We start from the raw sequence: 24,618 nt of genomic DNA on the forward strand, positions 1-24,618 counted from the left end.
CTTGCTGTGAGATGTTACCCCACCCTTCCACCAAGGCACCTGCAAGTTCCCGGACATTTCTGGGGGGAATGGCCCTAGTCCTCACCCTCTGATCCAACAGGTCCCAGACGTGGCAGAACACTGACATTCCTGTCTTGCAGGAAATCACGTACAGAACGAGCAGTATGGCTGGTGGCATTGTCATGCTGGAGGGTCATGTCAGGATGAGCCTGCAGGAAGGGTACCACATGAGGGAGGAGGATGTCATCCCTGTAACAAACAGTGTTGAGATTGCCTGCAATGACAACAAGCTGAGTCCAATGATGCTGTGACACACCGCACCAGACCATGACGGATCCTCCACCTCCAAATCGATCCCGCTCCGAGTACAGGCCTCGGTGTAACGCTCATTCCTTCGACGATAAACGTGAATCCGACCATCACGACTCGTCAGTGAAGAGCACTTTTTGCTATTCCTGTCTGGTCCAGCAATGGTGGGTTTGTGCCCATAGGTGACGTTGTTGCCGGTGATGTCTGGTGAGGACCTGCCTTACAACAGGCCTACAAGCCCTCAGTCCAGCCTCTCTCAGACTATTGCAGACAGTCTGAGCACTGATGGAGGGATTGTGCGTTCCTGGTGTAACTCGGGCAGTTGTTGCCATCCTGTACCTGTTCCGCAAGTGTGATGTTCGGATGTACCGATCCTGTGCAGGTGTTGTAACACATGGTCTGCCACTGCGAGGACGATCAGCTGTCCGTCCTGTCTCCCTGTAGTGCTGTCTTAGGCATCTCACAGTACGATCATTGCAATTTATTGCCCTGGCCACATCTGCAGTCCTCATGCCTCCTTACAACATGCCTAAGGCACATTCATGCAGATGAGCAGGGACCCTGGGTATCTTTCTTTTGGTGTTTTTCAGAGTCAGTAGCAAGGCCTCTCTAGTGTCATAACTGTGACCTTAATTGCCTACCGTCTGTACTCTTTTAATGCCTTAATGACCGTTCCACAGGTGCATGTTCATTAATTGTTTATAGTTCATCACAACAAGCATTGGAAACAGTGTTTAAACCCTTTACAATGAAGATCTGTGAAGTCATTTGGATTTTTACAAATTATCTTTCAAGACAGGGTCCTGAAAATGGGTTTCTTTTTTTTGTTGAGTTTACAATGTCGTTGATCCATTCTCAGTTTCCTCCTATCACAGCCATTAAACTCTGTAACTGTTTTAAAGTCACCATTGGGCTCATGGTGAAATCCCTGAGCAGTTTCCTTCCTCTCTGGCAACTGAGTTAGGAACGATGCCTTTGTAGTGACTGGGTGTATTGATACACCATCCAGAGTGTAATTAATAACTTCACCATGCTGAAAAGGATATTCAATGTCTGTTTTTTTTATTTTTACCCATCTACCAATAGGTGCCCTTCTTTATGAGGCATTGGAAAACCTCCCTGGTCTTTGTGGTTGAATCTGTATTTAAAATGACTGCTCAACTGAGGGACTATACAGATAATTGTATGTGTGGGGTACAGAGATGAGGTAGTCATTCAAAACTCATGTTAAACACTATTATTACACACAGAGTGAGTCCATGCAACTTATGTGACTTGTTAATTAAGCACATTTGTACTCCTGAACTTAGGCTTGACATAACAAACGGGTTGAATACTTACTGACTCAAGACATTTCAGCTTTTCATTTTAAATGAATTTGTAAAATTAAAAATAAATGTAAAAAATCCACATTATGGGGTATTGTGTATAGGTCAGTGACAAAAATACATGTAAATGTAATCCATTTTAAATTCAGGCTGTAACACAAGATGTGTTTTTTCTTATTTAAACAGTGTCCTTGGGTGACTTTCAGTTGACGTACAGTGCCTTCGAGGGAGAGATATGCCACATAGATATTCGTACATTTTCAATAAAAATATTTTCTGTACAGATAAGCATTATATTGTTAGATTATAGGAGTAACCTGGGCCTGAAACAGTCTTCCTAACCTCAAGTTCAACTGTCGGAGTTGGAGCGTCGGTGCCCACTGTCTTCACATCAATATAACACCAAACCTTCACCACACCACACCAAACCTTCACCACACCAAACCTTCACAAAGGATTCTAAACTTTATTAGGGTAATATCAAAAGTAAGTCAAGCTGTCGTTTAACAAAAATACAAGCAGGATATTGTATTACGGAAAACACAACAGTTGGAACTTAATTTGACCCCCCAAAATTTCCCCACAGAATGTAACACTTACAAACTGGTTTAAACCAACATTTTTGAACAGGCTAACCTGCAGCAATTACCAAGAAAGGCTAAGGCCTACTATATCCAACAAATGACAGCAATAGTCTAGTGATATTTATTTTCTAACAGGTCTATTTTTAAACTAATTATGGAGCACACAATTAAAAAGATTGAATTTAAGTTAGCCAACAACAATCTCTCAACCGAATGAAATAAAACATATTTTGAATATTTCAAGGACTGGTTTGGATGAATAAATAAACCTAGAATAATAACAAAACAAATGATTACAAATAAGACAAAAGAAAGAAAGAAAAGTTCCAAAATTGCCTGAACATTTTCCACTGGTTTTTCAGTTTGGGTCGAAACCAAAACAAATTTGCGGCACCACGGAAGAGAAAAAAATGTGTAGGCCTATCATCTTATAAAGTAATGACTACTGAGATGGTATTGAATAAATCAATTGTTTCATCATCTTCTCATGTTGTGATTCAACATATTTTAATGTGCAACCTAATCCCGTGATTATCATGCATAGACAATTATGCTATTGTTATATTTTACTGTTAAAGTAGGGCTCCAGAATTGTCCTTTTTTGTTTAATAGAGATACATTTGCCTGCATCTTTATGTGCTATAATATCATAGTAATATAATATATATATATAATATCATTCACCACCTGAGTAAGTGTAAACTCAACACATTAGCTCTGAAGATAACAGCCACTACTAATAGCTGGTTATTAATCTAACAGGACATTTAATGTCCCAAAAAGTTGTAGCCAATGAGAGCTATGCACTCGCAATGGCCAATACCCATTGAGCTCAAGATTGATCGTTGCAATCAACAGTAGTCCAAGGCTCGCCTCTCTATCGCGTTCTCTCTCCCCTCAGCATCAGCCCCGGACAATTTTATTTATCGTTTTTTCATTTATTTCATTGTCCAAAGGCCGGCAATTACCAGCTAACGGAAACCCTGGAGTGTTAGTGAGGCAGTGTTATGCGTTTATTTTTAGATTTGGGTTTCAAGGGTGTCCTCTCTGACCTATTTCTCTCTATCTGGACAACTGTGTGTGTGTGTGTGTGTGTGTGTGTGTGTGTGTGTGTGTGTGTGTGTGTGTGTGTGTGTGTGTGTGTGTGTGTGTGTGTGTGTGTGTGTGTGTGCGTGTGTGTGTGTGTGTGTGTGTGTGTGTGTGTGTGTTTGTATTTGGTTTTACTATCCTTGTGGGGACCAGAAGTCCTCACAATAGTACTAAAACAAGGACAATTTTGACAGGTGGGGGACATTTCACTGGTCCCCACAAGGAAAAAGGCTATTTTAGGCTTAGTGGTTAGGTTAAGGATAAGGTTAGGTTAAAGGTTAGTTTAGGGGTTAGGGAAAATAGGATTTTGAATTGGAATCAATTGTTTTCCAGAATGAAAAGACACCAGAATGTCCTGAAAAGACACCAGAATGTCCTGACAAGGTAAGAAAACCAAAACCTTTTAGAAAAGTCAGGACTTTTTTGAAACTTTACTTTAGGGATTGCAGGTAATTTCGAATATGGGTTACATGGAGAAAATTGGACCACTCTGAAATTAAAATGGATGGCCCTCCCTTCAGTAAAATATATTTCACCTAAAGCCTCCCTGAACACTTGAAAACAAGTGACCCTCCCCTATACCCCAAATAATAATTTAAATATAAAGTGGATAGTAGAGAACCATTTACCCTCACTTCTTGGACAGACCCTTAGATACAGTGGGGTAAAAAAAAGTATTTAGTCAGCCATCAATTGTGCAAGTTCTCCCACTTAAGATGAGAGAGGCCTGTAATTTTCACCATAGGTACACTTCAACTATGACAGACAAATTATGGTGGAAAATTTGTATTTCTACTAGATCGAAGCGTTCATTCTATCGCTTTACAACATTATTCTGGTGAACCATGGTTGATTGGTTGATTTAGTCTTCTACAGCAACATGTAATGACAGACGAGAAGCTACATGTATCTAACTATAGACAAGTTGACTAACAAAATTCAAAGCAGAAACACATCGAAATCAGGCTGAAAACAATACTGTGCCCCTTGTCAAAAACATCCACAGTCCCCCACTGTAGCCTACTGTACATTTTCTATGTTAGGGGTTAGGGGTTAGGGTCGGGTGCGGCCTCACATTTTCACTTTATCACATCTAGTCTGGCGGTTGCTGACCCGTGCACCACTAGTGGTCGGTAACCCTTACGGTCATCCAGCTCAAACTAGTTGTGGTTAGTAGCCTATGGACCAGCCAGCTGTATTTGGTCCTTCCAGTTGTCCATGACGGCCTAGAGGAGGACGGTCGATCCTCAGTGAAGGACGTTTTGCAGTCATTATTCTACAGTTGTCCATGACGGCCTAGAGGAGGACGGTCGATCCTCAGTGAAGGACCATGTGCAGTCATTATTCTACAGTTGCCCATGACGGATAGCTAGAGGAGGACGGTCGATCCTCAGTGAAGGACGTTTTGCAGTCATTATTCTACAGTTGCCCATGACGGATAGCTAGAGGAGGGCGGTCGATCCTCAGTGAAGGACCATGTGCAGTCATTATTCTACAGTTGTCCATGACGGCCTAGAGGAGGACGGTCGATCCTCAGTGAAGGACCATGTGCAGTCATTATTCTACAGTTGTCCATGACGGCCTAGAGGAGGGCGGTCGATCCTCAGTGAAGGACGTTTTGCAGTCATTATTCTACAGTTGCCCATGACGGATAGCTAGAGGAGGGCGGTCGATCCTCAGTGAAGGACCATGTGCAGTCAGTATCCTACTGTATGGACCATTCAGTTGTGGTCAGAAGACTTTGGACTGTCTCATGTGTTCTTGTCCATCACCATCTCTAGCTCAGTCCTCAGTCCCATTTGAGTTACAGCTTTTCCACAGATGCCCAGCATTCACTGTCACCATCCAACTTCCATTTCCGGTTGCCAGTCCCGTATGCTGACCGAGACCGTCTCCCCCTGTGTGCGGTTAGCGGGGGCCAGCGGCGGGGGCTCCCAGTCAGGCTGGTAGAAGTGGATGTTGAAGGTCCGAGCCCAGCTGGCAAAGACCCTCTTCTCCGTGATAAAGCGGTGATGGCTGCCCCTGTGGCCTCGCTCATGGCTTATGTACATGGCACACTCCTCTGGACCGAGGGGCTCGTAGTAGTGGTAGGGGACAGATGGGGGCTGGGGCTCTCTGAGAGGGGGACAAGATAACAGAAGAGATTATTTGACAAAGATATCAGAGAGACAGAGACGGAGACTGAGAGACGGAGAGAGACAGAGATAGAGAGAGACAGAGATTGAGACAGAGAGACAGAGAGAGAGAGAATGAGTTAGATCAGGGTAGAGATCTCACCTGCAGTGGTCTGGAGCCACCATGCCATAGACATTGATCCGGTCACACAGCTCCAGAGCTATGGTCATAGTGAACCAACCAGTACTCAACCACGAGTTAGAGATACGCCTGGAGGAGAGATGAGGGAGGGGGAGAGATGAGGGAGGGGGGAGGGGGGAGGAGAGATGGGGGAGGGGGGAGAGATGGGAGGGAGGGAGAGATAGGGGGAGAGAGATAATGGGGAGGAAGGGAGGGAGAGAGAGGGGGGAGGGAGAGAGAGAGATGGGAGGGAGGGAGAGATGGGAGGGAGAGAGAAGGGAGGGAGAGAGATAGGGGGTAGGGAGGGGAGGGGAGAGGGAGGGAAGCGGGAGGGGAGAGAGGGAGGGAGGGTAGGGGGGGGAGAGAAGGGAGGGAGAGAGATAAGGGGGAGGAAGGGAGAGAGATAGGGAGGGAGAGAGAAGGGAGGGAGGGAGGGAGAGAGATGGGGAGGGAGGGAGGGGGGAGGAGGGAGGGAGGGGGGAGAGAGAGAGGGGGAGGGAGAGAGAGGAGGGAGAGAGGGAGAGATGGGGAGGGAGGGGAGAGCAAAGAGAGGGAGGGGAGAGGTGGAAATAGGTGAGAAGATATCTGATCAACTGTTTTAAAAGTGATCAGTAACCATGGGTACAATCACAGTATTAATAATAATAATACAGCTTCATGTCAATAGGAATCTATTCCACATGTCAATAGGAATCTATTCCACATGTCAATAGGAATCTATTCCACATGTCAATAGGAACCTATTCCACATGTCAATAGGAATCTATTCCACATGTCAATAGGAATATATTCCACATGTCAATAGGAATCTATTCCACATGTCAATAGGAATCTATTCCACATGTCAATAGGAATCTATTCCACATGTCAATAGGAATCTATTCCACATGTCAATAGGAATCTATTCCACATGTCAATAGGAATCTATTCCACATGTCAATAGGAATCTATTCCACATGTCAATAGGAATCTATTCCACATGTCAATAGGAATCTATTCCACATGTCAATAGGAATCTATTCCACATGTCAATAGGAATCTATTCCACATGTCAATAGGAATCTATTCCACATGTCAATAGGAATCTATTCCACATGTCAATAGGAATCTATTCCACATGTCAATAGGAATCTATTCCACATGTCAATAGGAATCTATTCCACATGTCAATAGGAATCTATTCCACATGTCAATAGGAATCTATTCCACATGTCAATAGGAATCTATTCCACATGTCAATAGGAATCTATTCCACATGTCAATAGGAATCTATTCCACATGTCAATAGGAATCTATTCCACATGTCAATAGGAATCTATTCCACATGTCAATAGGAACCTATTCCACATGTCAATAGGAACCTATTCCACATGTCAATAGGAATCTATTCCACATGTCAATAGGAATCTATTCCACATGTCAATAGGAATCTATTCCACATGTCAATAGGAATCTATTCCACATGTCAATAGGAATCTATTCCACATGTCAATAGGAATCTATTCCACATGTCAATAGGAATCTATTCCACATGTCAATAGGAATCTATTCCACATGTCAATAGGAATCTATTCCACATGTCAATAGGAATCTATTCCACATGTCAATAGGAATCTATTCCACATGTCAATAGGAATCTATTCCACATGTCAATAGGAATCTATTCCACATGTCAATAGGAATCTATTCCACATGTCAATAGGAATCTATTCCACATGTCAATAGGAATCTATTCCACATGTCAATAGGAATCTATTCCACATGTCAATAGGAATCTATTCCACATGTCAATAGGAATCTATTCCACATGTCAATAGGAATCTATTCCACATGTCAATAGTTGGTTGATTGAACCTGCTGTCTGATCATTGGTTGATTGAACCTGCTGTCCGATCATTGGATGATTGAACCTGCTGTCCGATCATTGGATGATTGAACCTGCTGTCCGATCATTGGTTGATTGAACCTGCTGTCCGATCATTGGTTGATTGAACCTGCTGTCCGATCATTGGTTGATTGAACCTGCTGTCCAATCATTGGTTGATTGAACCTGCTGTCCGATCATTGGTTGATTGAACCTGCTGTCCGATCATTGGTTGATTGAACCTGCTGTCCGATCATTGGTTGATTGAACCTGCTGTCCGATCATTGGTTGATTGAAACTGCTTGTCCGATCATTGGATGATTGAACCTGCTGTCCGATCATTGGATGATTGAACCTGCTGTCCGATCATTGGTTGATTGAACCTGCTGTCCGATCATTGGTTGATTGAACCTGCTGTCCGATCATTGGATGATTGAACCTGCTGTCCGATCATTGGTTGATTGAACCTGCTGTCCGATCATTGGATGATTGAACCTGCTGTCCAATCATTGGTTGATTGAACCTGCTGTCCGATCATTGGTTGATTGAACCTGCTGTCCGATCATTGGATGATTGAACCTGCTGTCCGATCATTGGTTGATTGAACCTGCTGTCCAATCATTGGTTGATTGAACCTGCTGTCCGATCATTGGATGATTGAACCTGCTGTCCAATCATTGGTTGATTGAACCTGCTGTCCGATCATTGGTTGATTGAACCTGCTGTCCAATCAAAATATTTGTGGGGTCATGTTTTGTAGCAATAATTATGGTCTCCATCATTCTTAAATGGAAGAAGTTTGGAACCACCAAGACTCTTCCTAGAGCTGGCCGCCTGGTTAAACTGAGCAATCGAGGGAGAAGGGCCGTGGTCAGGGAGGTGACCAAGAAACCTACGATCCCTCTGACAGAGCTCAAGAGTTCCTCTGTGGAGATGGGAGAACCTTCCAGAAGGACAACCATCTCTGTCTGCAGCACTCCACCAATCAGGCCTTTATGATAGTGGCCAGATGGAAGCCACTCCTCAATAAAATGACAGCCCACTTGGAGTTTGCCAAAATGCACCTAAAGACTCTCAAGATTCTCTGGTCTGATGAAACAAAGATTGAACTCTTTGGCCAGAATGCCAAGCGTCACGTCTGGAGAAAACCTGCTCAGGACCTCAGACTGGGGTGAAGGTTCAACTTCCAACAGGACAACGACCCTAAGCACACAGCCAAGACAACGCAGGAGTGGCTTCGGGTCTCTGAATGTCATTGAGTGACCCAGCCAGAGCCTGGATTTGAACCTGATCGAACATCTCTGGAGAGACCTGAAAATAACTGTGCAGCAACACTCTTTAATCCAACCTGACAGAGCTTGAGAGACATCTGATTTGCAGAGAAGAATGGGAGAAACTCCCCAAATACAGGTGTGCCAAGCTTGTAGCCTCATACCCATGAAGCCTGGAGGCTGTAATCACTGCCAAAGGTGCTTCAACAAAGTACTGAGTAAAGGGTCTGCATACTTTCCAGGTGAATCCAGGTGAAAGCTTTGATCCCTTATTGATGTCACTTGTTAAATCCACTTCAATCAGTGTAGATGAAGGAGAGGAGACCAGTTAAAGAAGGGTTTCTAAGCCTTGAGACAATTGAGACATGGATTGTGTATGTGTGCCATCCAGAGTGTGAATGGGCAAGACTAAAGGTTTAATTAACTGCCATTGAACGGAGTATGGTAGTAGGTGACAGGCACACCGGTTTGAGTGTGTCAAGAACTGCAACGCTGCTGGGCTTTTCACGCTCAACAGTTTGCCTTGTGTATCAAGGATAGTCCAGCACCCAAAGGACATCCAACCAACTTGATATGACTTTGGGAAGCATTGTAGTCAAGATGGGCCAGCATCCCTGTGGAATTGCATTCGACACCTTGTAGAGTCTGTGCCCCGACGAATTGAGGCTGTTCTGAGGGTGAACAGGGGGTGCAACTCATTATTAGAAATATATTTATTTCCCCTCGTATAATATAATATTTGAAACGTTGTTATTCTCTTGAAGCTTTTTACTTTTAATGTCAGGTTTTTTTCCCTTGTTTTGGCACTTGTAAACACATTTCCCATGTCAATAAAATCCCTTTGAATATATTTGAATTGAGAGAGTCAGAGAGAGGCACAGAGAGAGGAGAAAGAGACAGAGAGAGAGAGGCACAGAGAGAGGAGAAAGAGACAGAGAGAGAGACAGCCTGGTGTGCCTGGTTTCATTTTGTATCAATGGGAAGGGATTCAAGGAGTAAGTGGTAGATTGAGACTAAGAGCAATGATTGTAGACATACTGTTTGAGGCAGAGGAAGTGCTCTACTAAATCCGTCAACAAGGCCATTGAATTGGCCTGTGAAACAAAAATATGCCAAAATATTACATCGATCACTATATTTGATGGTATTTAACTTCTGTAAAGATCGAATTAGAGCGAAAGGTGTGAACTTGCTGTGGACCACTAGGACTGCTCCTGCACCGTCCCTGTTGTCCAATATAGTAGCTACATATATATATATATATATATATACATATACTAGCTATTCTACACATGTCTTTCTATATGTTTAACTAGGCTAAGTTAAGAACCAATCCTTATCTACAATGACGGCCCACTGGGGAACAGTGGGTTAACTGCCTTGTTCAGGGCAAGAATTACAGATTTTTACCTCGTCAGCTCAAGGATTCGATCATAGCAACCTTTCGGTTACTGGGCCAATGCTCTAACCACTAGGCTACCTGCTGCCCCGTCTTTGATCAATAATATAGTGGTCTAGTTTGTGTCATGACTGTCCTGTGAGGATCAGATCAGACTGGTGGGGTGGTGACAGTAACCAGGCCTCTCTCTCCCACAGAGGGGAGAGGGGGAGCTGCTGGATGGTTGACTGTTCACACCCTGTCGTAAATTACAAGAGAGGGAGATTTTTTTCTCTTTACCCTCCAGTATTGGCTAAAAGAATGTCCCTTTGTCTCCAGAGTTTTGCCCGCCCAAAAAGTTGATAATTTAACAATAATTCTAACATATAGAATGGGGGGGAATGGTCAGTGGGAAACAAATGTCATTTTGTTTTTCATTTTGTGATGTCATTAAAAGCTGTATGAAATATTGCAACTTGGAAAGGATACCCCCTTTTATCTATCAAGTTTCCATCCAATACATTGTGCATACAATATGAGAAATTATGACATTATTTTTGTTAAGATGGGATTATGATTTTAGGAGTCATAAGATATAACTTCTAATCATGTCCTTTGCACATTAAGTAGCCACGCCCCGAGTAAGGTCAGAGAGCATGTCGGTCTGATGGAACCATCCTTTTCGACCAGAATGCTTAAAAAAGGACTGGCTAAGAATGAACATACTAGACCAGAACATTGCCAAGTTGCTGCTGTGCGTGTAAAGTGGTCTGAATCCTGAACAATCAACACGAGGTGTAGGCTAGAAGCTCACTTCCCAGACAATCACTGGTACGGCTGATTAGCTGCCCTAAATCAGATATTGAGAAAAGCACGATTGAAGTGGGACCATCATACTACACTGCAAACCATCCCATCCTACTATGAGTCTCAAATCACAGTATGCTTCTAATCTCATCACCGAGGGGAACCGTCGACACGGCTGGCTAACCATCACCCTAGGAGCATCGTCCAGAGTGAAAAGACGGAAAAGTGGGTCCCCCCCTTTTGGACACCTGAGCCGTACAAGCGTGCCGCTGAAAGGCCAAACCAACATTCTTCCGAAGGAGGCACTAGTTTCGACAGAGAAACGGCAAACGGCATTCAGACGTAAATACACTCATGATTTCTTATTCCAAACGGACGGCGGTTCGTGTGCAAAATATATGATTAATGTGAGGACAGTCCTAGAATGTATCCACGATAAGTATCCTTTCTTATCTCTCCTCCCCAACCCTCTTCATTTGTTGTGTTTAAGCCGCCATATTTTGTCAGTCCACTAGGGACATTTCTTCTCATGTATTAAGTGTGTATGTTATCCTGTTTTCTCATTTTAGTAAATAAATAATTAAACCAATCGGTGCAGTACTCATGAGTAAGGCTGGGGTTTTTGCAGATTCATGAGGGTACAACTGTTCGGAAGGATGATGTGATAAGAGGCAATGATTAATAAGATTGTTCATCAATGTAATATATACTTTATAGAGTAATTCAGTAGATGTAATAGATACCTTATAGAGTGTAATTCAGGAGATGTAATAGATACCTTATAGAGTGTAATTCAGGAGATGTAATAGATACCGTATAGAGTTTAATTTAGGAGATGTAATAGATACCTTATAGAGTGTAATTCAGGAGATGTAATAGATACCTTATAGAGTTTAATTCAGGAGATGTAATAGATACCTTATAGAGTAATTCAGTAGATGTAATAGATACCTTATATAGTAATTCAGTAGATGTAATAGATACCTGATAGATACCTTATAGAGTAATTCAGGAGATGTAATAGATACCTTATAGAGTTTAAAACTTCTTCGGGATAGGGGGCAGTATTTGGATGACCGACGTGCCCAAAGTAAACTGCCTGTTACTCAGGCCCAGAAGCTAGGATATGTATATAATTGGTAGATTTAGATAATATTAGAAACTTTAGAGTGTTTCTATGTATGTGAGTATAACAGAACTGATATGTCAGGTGAAACCCTGAGGACAAACCATCCCAAAAATGTTTGTTTTCAATTTACCGCTATTTTCAATGGGTAGAACTTTCAATTTAAGGCCAAGTCCTCCCATATTGCAGTTCCTAGGACTTCCACTAGATGTCAACAGTTTTTAGAAAGAGTTTCAGGCTGGTTTTTGGAAAAATGACCCAGTAATTGCAGTTTTATTAGGTGGCTCCCATTTTGGCTGTAGTGTTTCCAAGCGCGTGGAGGAAAGCGCGCCTTTTCTTATTTATTTCCGGTAATGAACATACTATTCTCCATCTTAAATTGTATCATTTATTTGCATATTAGGATACCTAAGGTTTGTTTGACTTGTTTGGAAAACTTTATTGGTAACGTTTGGGATTAATTTTGTATGCATTTTGATGGAGGGAACCTGGATGGATTGTTGACTGAAGCTCGCCAGCTAAACTGAGTTTTTATGGATATAAAGAAGGACATTATCTCCTTTTGGTGTGCTAACAGAAGAAGATCATCAAAGGTAAGGCATTTTTTATATTGCTATTTCTGACTTTCGTGTTGCACCTGCCAGGTTGAAATATGTTTTTTCATGCATTTGTATATGCGGGGCGCTGTCCTCAGATAATCGCATGGTTTGCTTTCACCGTAAAGCCTTTTTGAAATCTGACACGAGTTGAGCTTTATTTTGATGTATTATACATGTATGTTTTTGAATGTTTATTATGAGTATTTCTGTTTTTGAATTTGGCGCACTGCAATTTCACTGGATGTTGTCAAATCAATCCCGTTAAGGGGTCTCTAGGAAGTGAATTCGGGAGACGGTAACTCTTTAATCAAACTCTTCTGTGGTGCCCCAAAGAGTTCATTGTTACATCATAGTTAATGGATTAAATAAATAACAGGCACCAGATTAATGAAAGTAAAGTCACAACACCAGCCTGCTCATGTCTTTGATCTGCAATAAAGTAGGTTAGCTAGCCTGCTCACGTCTTTGATCTACAATAAAGTAGTCTAGCTAGCCTGCTCACATGTCTTTGATCTACAATAAAGTAGTCTAGCTAGCTTGCTCACATGTCTTTGATCTACAATAAAGTAGTCTAGCTAGCCTGCTCACATGTCTTTGATCTACAATAAAGTAGTCTAGCTAGCTTGCTCACATGTCTTTGATCTACAATAAAGTAGTCTAGCTAGCCTGCTCACATGTCTTTGATCTACAATAAAGTAGTCTAGCTAGCTTGCTCACATGTCTTTGATCTACAATAAAGTAGTCTAGCTTGTTACGGTTTTCTTCCGTTGAAGGAGAGTCGTACCAAAATGCAGCGTGGTTGATAATATACATCTTTAATGAAGATGAACACGAACAATACAAAACAACAAACGGAACGTGAAAACCTATACAGCCTATCTGGTGAATACAAAACACAGAGACAGGAACAATCACCCACGAAACACTCAAAGAATATGGCTGCCTAAATATGGTTCCCAATCAGAGACAACGAGAATCACCTGCCTCTGATTGAGAACCGCCTCAGGCAACCATAGACTTTGCTAGAACACCCCACTAAGCCACAATCCCAAAACCTACGAAAAACCCCCATACATAAACACACCACAAAATAAACCCATGTCACACCCTGGCCTGGCCCAAAAATAAAGAAAACACAAAATACTAAGACCAGGGCGTGACATAGCAAGCCTGCTCACATGTTTTTGAGCTGCAAATATATTAGTGTTGAATTGGTAGGATCAGGAGTGTTAGTGCCCGTCTACAGTAAACTAGTGTAGATTAATTTAGATCAACTCACTTTTCCAACTACAGTACTCTAGCATGTAGGTTTAACTGACCTGTCCTTGCCCGTCTCCCTCTTGAAGAGTTCGTCAAACTGCAGCATCTTCTGCCAGGAGATCATGTAGACCTTTAGTTTGGGCAGCACCTGGTTCATCAACCTCAGGTTGTTGTAGACCAGACCCTTCCCATCCCGCCGCATGTAATTACTGGGCCCCCAGAAGATAAACACTGTGTCCTGGAGGGAGGAGAATGTAATGTTACTACTGATAAACACTGTGTCCTGGAGGGAGGAGAATGTAATGTTACTACTGATAAACACTGTGTCCTGGAGGGAGGAGAATGTAATGTTACTACTGATAAACACAGTGTCCTGGAGGGAGGAGAATGTAATGTTACTACTGATAAACACTGTGTCCTGGAGGGAGGAGAATGTAATGTTACTACTGATAAACACTGTGTCCTGGAGGGAGGAGAATGTAATGTTACTACTGATAAACACAGTGTCCTGGAGGGAGGAGAATGTGATGTTACTACTGATAAACACTGTGTCCTGGAGGGAGGAGAATGTAATGTTACTACTGATAAACACTGTGTCCTAGAGGGAGGAGAATGTAATGTTACTACTGATAAACACTGTGTCCTGGAGGGAGGAGAATGTAATGTTACTACTGATAAACACAGTGTCCTGGAGGGGGGAGAATGTAATGTTACTACTGATAAACACTGTGTCCTGGAGGGAGGAGAATGTAATGTTACTACTGATAAACACTGTGTCCTGGAGGGAGGAGAATGTAATGTTACTACTGATAAACACTGTGTCCTGGAGGGAGGAGAATGTAATGTTACTACTGATAAACACAGTGTCCTGGAGGGAGGAGAATGTAATGTTACTACTGATAAACACTGTGTCCTGGATTGAGTTAAACCTTGATACGTTGATAAGATTGAAACACTTCAAAAGTGCAGATAACACATGAAAACACATCATATTAAATATATTATAGCATCTACTAACTATGTAGCCCTGTGTGGCTCAGTTGCATGGCACTTGCAATGGATTGTGGGTTCGATTCCCTCTGGGGTCACCTATACTAAAATGTATGCACTCACTACTGTAAGGGTTGTTTTTAAAACATATGCAGTATATTTATATCTTATAACAATGTAGCATCTAACCTGGGATGTATTTATCTCTTATAGCATGTAGCATCTAACCTGGGATGTATTTATCTCTTATAGCATGTAGCATCTAACCTGGGATGTATTTATCTCTTATAGCATCTAACCTGGGATGTATTTATCTCTTATAACAATGTAGCATCTAACCTGGGATGTATTTATATCTTATAACAATGTAGCATCTAACCTGGGATGTATTTATCTCTTATAGCATCTAACCTGGGATGTATTTATCTCTTATAACAATGTAGCATCTAACCTGGGATGTATTTATCTCTTATAGCATGTAGCATCTAACCTGGGATGTGTTTATCTCTTATAGCATGTAGCATCTAACCTGGGATGTATTTATCTCTTATAGCATCTAACCTGGGATGTATTTATCTCTTATAACAATGTAGCATCTAACCTGGGATGTATTTATCTCTTATAGCATCTAACCTGGGATGTATTTATCTCTTATAGCATCTAACCTGGGATGTATTTATCTCTTATAACAATGTAGCATCTAACCTGGGATGTATTCATCTCTTATAGCATGTAGCATCTAACCTGGGATGTATTTATATCTTATAACAATGTAGCATCTAACCTGGGATGTATTTATCTCTTATAGCATGTAGCATCTAACCTGGGTTGTATTTATCTCTTATAGCATCTAACCTGGGTTGTATTTATTTCTTATAGCATGTAGCATCTAACCTGGGATGCGTTGAGCAATTCGTGACGGCTCCGTAGGACCCTCTGCATGCTGGAGTGAGCGATAACACGTAGCGAGGTGCGGCGCCCAACGTCTCCACCGTAGCCCCGCGCCGTGGGGGCGTCGTTCATACGGATCACACACTCCGCCCGGTCGATCTCCTCGCCACGACCACCACCTATCAGGTGACCGGAGCTGGTCACCAACGCACAGCTATGGCAGTGCATTTTCAGAGGCTAGAGGAGGAGAGAGGAGGAGCATTTTCAGAGGCAGGAGAAGGAGATTGTGTTATGTCAGTAGACAGGGGTAGGAAGGGGGAGAGGAGGAGTGAGGCTATGGTAGTGCATCTTAATATAATACTGATAATGATAATATGAATAATGATAATAATGATAATAATTATAATGATAATAATAAATGATAATATGAATATGAATATGAATATGAATAATGATAATAATGATAATATGAATAATAATAATGATAATAATGATAATGATAATAATAAATGATAATAATTATATGAATATGAATAATGATAATAATAATAATATGAAAAATGATAATGATCGTATGAATAATGATAATGATCATATGAATAATGATACTAATAAATGATAATAATAATGATAATATGAATGATAATAATATGAATACTGATGATAATAATAATAATGATAATAATAATAATAATGATAATAATGATAATAATGATAATAATAATGATAATATTAATAATAATTATAATAATAATGATAATGATAATAATGATAATAATTATAATGATAATAATAATGATAATAATAATTATAATGATAATAATAATGATAATATGAATAATAATAATGATAATAATTATAATGATAATAATTATAATGATAATAATAATAATGATGATGTATGTATTATAATTATAGACTTCAACAGTGTTTACCACTCCTGCTCCTGGGACATCAATGATTACACATTGTAACTATGCAATAGACTAGAAACATGATTTAAGTAAAGGCTGATTTGTAGTTCATATATACAGAAAAAAACCTATGCATATCTAAGTCCCTTCATCTGCATTAATCTGAGGACACAGGTGTCACGCCCTGACCTTAGAGAGCCTTTTTATCTCTATTTGGTTTGGTCAGGGTGGCATTCTATGATTTGTTATCTATGATTTTGTATTTCTATGTTTTGGCCGGGTATGGTTCTCAATCAGGGACAGCTGTCTATCGTTGTCTCTGATTGGGAACCATACCCTTTTCCCTCCTGTCTTTGTGGGAGGTTGACTTTGTTTAGGGCCTGTAGCTTCACGGTTTGTTTTTGTAGTGTTTATTGTTTTGTTCGGCGTCACTTTTCTTAATAAAAGAGAAAATGTACGCTCTCCACGCTGCACCTTGGTCCTCTCCTTTCAACAGCCGTGACGACAGGATAGTATTTTCAATGAGACACTTAATTTCAACCAGTGGAGAATGTGAAACGCTTTATTGAAAGAGGTTCATTATCCAGGTGTTATAAATACATAACAAATGCATTATAATTATGATAATTGTAATATTATATTATCAATACAAGTTTAATCTGTACTTCAATGCACATATGGTGTGCATTATAAAATAAGGAAGAAAGACGAGGTGGGGAGACAGGTGTAGAAGACAGAAAGACGAGGTGGGAGAGAGGTGTAGAAGACAGAAAGACGAGGTGGGGAGAGAGGTGTAGAAGACAGAAAGACGAGGTGGGGAGAGAGGTGTAGAAGACAAAAAGACGAGGTGGGGAGAGAGGTGTAGAAGACAGAAAGAAGAGGTGGGGAGAGAGGTGTAGAAGACAGAAAGACGAGGTGGGGAGAGAGGTGTAGAAGACAAAAAGACGAGGTGGGGAGAGAGGTGTAGAAGACAAAAAGACGAGGTGGGGAGAGAGGTGTAGAAGACAGAAAGACGAGGTGGGGAGAGAGGTGTAGAAGACAGAAAGACGAGGTGGGGAGAGAGGTGTAGAAGACAAAAAGACGAGGTGGGGAGAGAGGTGTAGAAGACAGAAAGACGAGGTGGGGAGAGAGGTGTAGAAGACAGAAAGAAGAGGTGGGGAGACAGGTGTAGAAGACAGAAAGAAGAGGTGGGGAGAGAGGTGTAGAAGACAGAAAGACAAGGTGGGGAGAGAGGTGTAGAAGACAGAAAGAAGAGGTGGGGAGACAGGTGTAGAAATACACAGTGAAACCCCGGCTACCTAAATATGGTTCTCAATCAGAGACAACGAGAATCACCTGACTCTGATTGAGAACCGCCTCAGGCAGCCAAGCCTATGCTAGACACACCCCTAATCAGCCACAATCCCAATGCCTACAAAAAAACCAATACGACAACACAATAAGCCCATGTCACACCCTGGCCTGAACAAATAATTAAAGAAAACACAGAATACTAAGACCAAGGCGTGACAAACCGATTTCAGAGCACTTACATCTGAGAACCAGAGTGCAGAATGATGAATTTACGCTCAACACCCGTTGAATATGGACGGTGTCAGTAAACGTTGGCAAAAAAGCGTAATTAAATTGTTTCCAGCAGCACAGTTACAGTCACCAACGCTCTGGTTAACACTAAAAGCTGCCTAACCAGCTCTGCTAGGGTGAGAAAAATGGTCAGAGTGGTCTCATTTGTGTCTGGAAGTAGCTAGCAAGCTAGCCAACGTTAGCTTGGGTGCTTGACTGCCGTTGTAAGGCCAGAACGCTCAAATCAACCCTACAACGTGAGAGCGAACCAGTCTGAATTTACAAACTGACAATGATCTGAATTTATGTGCGTCACGTAGTACAGCGCCATACTTTCCAATCCATCCTAATGGAAACCCATTAGGGTTTTTCGTTTTTCATGGAATAGAAACACCATAATATTAAGCTAATTAATTATGCAGTACCAGTAAAAAGGTTTGGACCTACTCATTCCAGGATTTTTCTATATTTTTACTATTTTCTACATTGTAGAATAATAGTGAGGACATCACAACTATAAAATAACACATATGGAATCATGTAGTAACAAATTGCTATTTACAAGGACATCCTACTCATTCCTCCCCGTCGGGGAATTGAACCCCGGTCTCCCGCATGCCCTCCCCGTGTCTGGTAATGGCAATACGGAAGACTATCAAATGCTTCTTCAAACTGGTGGTCAAACTAGCAATAACTTGCAGTAACAGAAGAAATGGCTGAGAATTAAATGAATGAAATTAAATGCATCGCAACTTTTAAAAGAGGAATCACTGTATACGTGCTTTTTGTCCCAATTATTTTCCAGCGATTGAACATTAGTTAGCAGGACGGAAGGCAAGGGCAGATTAGCTAACCTGATCCTCGCAAGGAACCCTGATCTTTTCCCACTAAATTTCAGTTTCCTTCTCCAGCGAAAGATGGGGATCTGGGCCTGGTCGGGTGTCTGTAGTAGTGTATCCCTCCCGTCCGACACATTGAAGAAAAACTCTTCGTCCAATTTGAGGTGAGCAACTTGTCTTTACGGTCATAAGAGACGGTAGCAGCAACACTATGTACAAAATAAGTTAAGAACAACGTGAAAAAATTTACAAAATAGGACGGGTGGTTAAGAGTCAATAAGACAGCAGTCCTCCCCTCCACTCACGACTCTGGGTGCCAAAGATACATTGTTGCTGTCATGATGAAGTGTGGAGGTCTACAGTAGCCATTATATTTCTCTCTCTCTCTCTCAACCTCTCTCTGCCTCTCTCTCCCTCTCTCTCTCTCTGCCTCTCTCTCACTCTCTCTAACTCTCTCCCTCTGCCGCTCTCTCTCTCTTCCTCTGCCTCTCTCTGCCTCTCTCTCTCTCTCTCTCTCTCTAACTCTCTCTCTCTCCCTCTGCCTCTCCCTCTCTCTAACTCTCTCCCTCTCTAACTCTCTCTCCCTCTGCCTCTTCCTCTGCCTCGCTCTCTCCCTCTCTCTCTCTCTTCCTCTGCCTCTCTCTCTCCCTCTCTCTCTCTGCCTCTCTCTCCCTCTGCCTCTCTCTCTCCCTCTCCCTCTCTCTCTCCCTCTGCCTCTCTCTCTCTCTCCCTCTGCCTCTCTCCCTCTGCCTCTCTCTCCCTCTCTCTCTCTCTACCTCTCTTTCTCTCCCTCTCTCTCTGCCTCTCTTTCTCTCTGCCTCCCTCTCTCTCTCCCTCTCTCTCTTCTCTCTCTCTGCCTCCCTGTCTCCCTCTGCCTCTCTCTCTCCCTCTGCCGCTCTCTTTCTGCCGTTCTCGCTCTGCCTCTCACTCTCGCACCCTGTCAGAGAAAGAGATTGTTTATTTCACTTTTATTTATTATCTACTTCACTTGCTTTGGCAATGTGTTTCCCATGCCAATAAAACCCCTTAAATTGAATTGGACAGAGAGCTGTATGACCACAGATCACACAGACCCACAAAGAATTTGATAAACTGATATCTGTTAGGTGAAATACAGCAACAAGACGTTTGCCCCGTTGCCATGAAAACAGGGCAACACGTGTAGCACAAACAGCTTCTCCATCCTGGAGGGGTGCACTGTGCAGTCACAGCAGCAAGACGTTTGCCCCGTTGCCATGAAAACAGGGCAACACGTGTAGCACAAACAGCTTCTCCATCCTGGAGGGGTGCACTGTGCAGTCACAGCAGCTAGATGTTTGCCATCAGAAAAGGGCAGCCAGTGGAACACAAACAACATTGTAAATACAACCTATATTTAACCTGTTAATATTGTTACAACACAATAACATAACATTTCAAATGTCTATTCTGTGATGTTTCTCTTGTTTATTTCACTTGCTTTGGCAATGTAAACATTACGTTTCCCATGCCAATAAAGCCCCTTGAATTGAAAGAGGGATAGAGAGAAAGGAAGACTGACATCGATGGGGAAAATAATCCTATTTTAGAGAGAAACACAGAGGGAAAAACTGTTCAGGTCAAGAACCCTATTTCAGTGTTTCAAAGTAGCTCTCTGTCTCCATCTGTAGGTTTCATAAGTGGGTCCATGGAGTGTCCTCTCAGCTGTTAAGAGAGGGAGCCCTGGCTATTAACAGAGGAACAGAATGGATGGAACGAAACAGGACCCAAATGGCACCCTATTCCCCATACTAGGGTCCATAGGGCCCTGGTCATTTGGGTCCTGTTTCGAAATCCAGGAGAATAATGTGTCCACAGGGCATTTTGAGGTAAATGGTAGGGATTTGTACATTTAAAAACGGTTTAATGTTTTTCTCTCTACCAGTTCTGAAGAGTTATCCCTGAAACAATAGATAAATCATCTGTAGAATGAGTTTGTCTTAAAGGTGAGAGAGAGAGAGAGAGAGAGAGAGAGAGGGAGAGAGAGAGAGAGAGAGAGAGAGAGAGAGAGAGAGAGAGAGCTCCCTATATTGTAAACTATAAGGCTCTGGTCACTATATAGAGAAGAGGGTGACATTTCAGACCACCTCTTCCTCCCCCCACAATAGTCCAACAATACAACACTCAGCCTCTCTGTCTCTACTCTAACTCCTCTCAATTACATTGGATTTATATGTAACAATGCAGATATTGCCGAAGTTTACTTTACTTTGGAGATTTACAATATTACCATTATTAAAATAATAATAATCAACAGTAATAACATTTCTTTCCTCTCCTCTACTCTCCCCCTCGTCTTTTGTTTCTAAACTCCAATCATCACAGCTTTGAGTGGTGCCCCCACAGTAAACAGGACATTACTTGATATGATGAGAAGGAGAGAGAGGCGGAGAGGAGGAGAGTGTATGAAAGAGAGAAACAGAAAGGTCAATAGCATGGAGCGAGAGAACACGGGGGATGGGTGAATACGAGGAAAAAGAGAAGGGACGAAGAGAGGACCAGAGAATTAGGGAGGGGAGGGTTGAAGAGAGGACCAGAGAATTAGAGAGGGCAGGGTTGAAGAGAGGACCAGAGAATTAGAGAGGGGGGGATGAAGAGAGGACCAGATAATTAGAGAGGATGAAGAGAGGACCAGAGAATTAGAGAGGGGAGGGATGAAGAGAGGACCAGAGAATTAGAGAGGGGAGGGATGAAGAGAGGACCAGAGAATTAGAGAGGGGATGGATGAAGAGAGGACCAGATAATTAGAGAGGATGAAGAGAGGACCAGATAATTAGAGAGGATGAAGAGAGGACCAGAGAATTAGAGGATGAAGAGAGGACCAGAGAATTAGAGAGGGGAGGGATGAAGAGAGGACCAGAGAATTAGAGAGGGGAGGGATGAAGAGAGGACCAGAGAATTAGAGAGGGGAGGGTTGAAGACAGGAACAGAGAATTAGAGAGGGGAGGACCAGAGAATTAGAGAGGGGAGGGATGAAGAGAGGACCAGAGAGTTAGAGAGGGGATGGATGAAGAGAGGACCAGAGAATTAGAGAGGGGAGGGATGAAGAGAGGACCAGAGAATTAGAGAGGGGAGGGATGAAGAGAGGACCAGAGAATTAGAGAGGGGATGGATGAAGAGAGGACCAGAGAATTAGAGAGGGGAGGGTTGAAGAGAGGACCAGAGAATTAGAGAGGGGAGGACCAGAGAATTAGAGAGGGGAGGACCAGAGAATTAGAGAGGATGAAGAGAGGACCAGAGAATTAGAGAGGGGAGGGATGAAGAGAGGACCAGAGAATTAGAGAGGATGAAGAAAGGACCAGAGAATTAGAGAGGGGAGGGATGAAGAGAGGACCAGATAATTAGAGAGGGGAGGGATGAAGAGAGGCCCAGAGAATTAGAGAGGGCAGGGTTGAAGAGAGGACCAGAGAATTAGAGAGGATGAAGAGAGGACCAGAGAATTAGAGAGGATGAAGAGAGGACCAGAGAATTAGAGAGGGGAGGGTTGAAGAGAGGACCAGAGAATGAGAGGGGAGGGATGAAGAGAGGACCAGAGAATTAGAGAGGGCAGGGTTGAAGAGAGGACCAGAGAATTAGAGAGGGGAGGGATGAAGAGATGACCAGAGAATTAGAGGATGAAGAGAGGACCAGAGAATTAGAGAGGGGGATGAAGAGAGGACCAGAGAATTAGAGAGGGGAGGGATGAAGAAAGGACAAGAGAAAAGAGAGGATGAAGAGAGGACCAGAGAATTAGAGAGGGGGATGAAGAGAGGACCAGAGAATTAGAGAGGGGGATGAAGAGAGGACCAGAGAATTAGAGAGGGGAGGGTTGAAGAGAGGACCAGAGAATTAGAGAGGGGAGGGTTGAAGAGGGGACCAGAGAATTAGAGAGGGGAGGACCAGAGATTTAGAGAGGGGAGGGATGAAGAGAGGACCAGAGAATTAGAGAGGGGATGGATGAAGAGAGGACAAGAGAATTAGAGAGGGGAGGACCAGAGAATTAGAGAGGGGAGGGATGAAGAGAGGACCAGAGAATTAGAGAGGGGATGGATGAAGAGAGGACCAAAGAATTAGAGAGGGGAGGGTTGAAGAGAGGACCAGAGAATTAGAGAGAGGAGGGTTGAAGAGATGACCAGATAATTAGAGAGGGGAGGGTTGAAGAGAGGACCAGAGTATTAGAGAGGGGAGGGTTGAAGAGAGGACCAGAGAAAAGGAAAAGGAGAGAGATACCAATTAGAGTCAACAGCAAGAGCTGTAGGCACTTGATGCTTGTGAAGAATCAGATATTGCTTTAAAAGCACTATTAAGTGTAAAACCAAATTGGGTTTCTGTTGTGTAGGTGAGTGTAGATAGCTCAGGGGATATAGTCGATTTAGCCCTGGTGTGTGTGTGTGTGTGTGTGTGTGTGTGTGTGTGTGTGTGTGTGTGTGTGTGTGTGTGTGTGTGTGTGTGTGTGTGTGTGTGTGTGAGAGAAGAGAGGAGGAGAGGAGGGATGGAACGAGGGAAGGTAAAGAGAGGAGGAGGGAAGGAACGAGAGAAGGTAAGAGAGGAGGAGGGAAGGAACGAGGGAAGGTAAGAGAGGAGGAGGAGGGATGGAACGAGGGAAGGTAAGAGAGGAGGAGGAGGGATGGAACGAGGGAAGGTAGGAGAGGAGGAGGGATGGAACGAGGGAAGGTAAGAGAGGAGGAGGAGGGATGGAACGAGGGAAGGTAAGAGAGGAGGAGGGATGGAACGAGGGAAGGTAAGAGAGGAGGAGGGGAGGAGGAGGGAAGGAACGAGAGGAGGAGCGATGGAGGAGGAAAGGAGGAGGGATGGAATGAGGGAAGGTAAGACGAGCAGGAGGAGGAGGAGGGAAGGTAAGAGAGGAGGAGGGATGGAACGAGGGAAGGAGGTAAGAGAGGAGGAGGAGGAGGAGGGAAGGTAAGAGAGGAGGAGGAGGAGGAGGGAAGGTAAGAGAGGAGGAGGGGAGGAGGAGGAGGAATGGAACAAGGGAAGGTAAGAGGAGGAGGAGGAGGGGAGGAGGAGGGATGGAACGATGGAAGGTAAGAGGAGGAGGGAAGGTAAGGGAGGAGGAGGGGGGAAGGTAAGAGAGGAGGAGGGAAGGAGGAGGGGTGGAATGAGGGAAGGTAAGACGAGCAGGAGGAGGAGGGATGGAACGAGGGAAGGTAAGAGAGGAGGAGGGATGGAACAAGGGAAGGTAAGAGGAGGAGGAGGAGGGGAGGAGGAGGGATGGAGCGATGGAAGGTAAGAGGAGGAGGGAAGGTAAGGGAGGAGGAGGGGAGGAGGGATGGAACGAGGGAAGGTAAGAGAGGATGAGGAGGAGGAGGGAAGGTAAGAGAGGAGGAGGGATGGAACGAGGGAAGGTAAGAGAGGAGGAGGAGGGAAGGTAAGAGAGGTGGAGGAGGGATGGAATGAGGGAAGGTAAGAGAGGATGAGGAGGAGGAGGGAAGGTAAGAGAGGAGGAGGAGGAGGAGGGGAGGAGGGATGGAACGAGGGAAGGTAATAGAGGATGAG

The 24,618-nt window shown here is 43.2% G+C and overlaps 1 protein-coding gene across 1 annotated transcript in view; it reads right to left on the reverse strand.

The window, feature by feature from the left end:
• Nucleotides 1-1,356: 1,356 nt before the first annotated feature.
• The window catches only part of LOC109881204 (alpha-N-acetylgalactosaminide alpha-2,6-sialyltransferase 5), a 107,342-nt gene continuing 84,080 nt past the window's right edge, over nucleotides 1,357-24,618 (reverse strand). Inside the window, exons 3-6 of the mRNA XM_031814485.1 lie at nucleotides 15,795-16,028; nucleotides 13,970-14,148; nucleotides 5,588-5,695; nucleotides 1,357-5,425 (exon numbers count right to left, since the gene is read on the reverse strand). Of these exons, the coding sequence (XP_031670345.1) occupies nucleotides 5,149-5,425; nucleotides 5,588-5,695; nucleotides 13,970-14,148; nucleotides 15,795-16,028 (798 nt within the window). The 3' untranslated portion in view covers nucleotides 1,357-5,148. The remainder of the gene's footprint in view (nucleotides 5,426-5,587; nucleotides 5,696-13,969; nucleotides 14,149-15,794; nucleotides 16,029-24,618) is intronic.

The sequence above is a fragment of the Oncorhynchus kisutch genome, unplaced genomic scaffold (genome assembly GCF_002021735.2).
Source record: "Oncorhynchus kisutch isolate 150728-3 unplaced genomic scaffold, Okis_V2 Okis06b-Okis10b_hom, whole genome shotgun sequence".
Taxonomy (NCBI): Eukaryota; Metazoa; Chordata; class Actinopteri; order Salmoniformes; family Salmonidae; genus Oncorhynchus; species Oncorhynchus kisutch.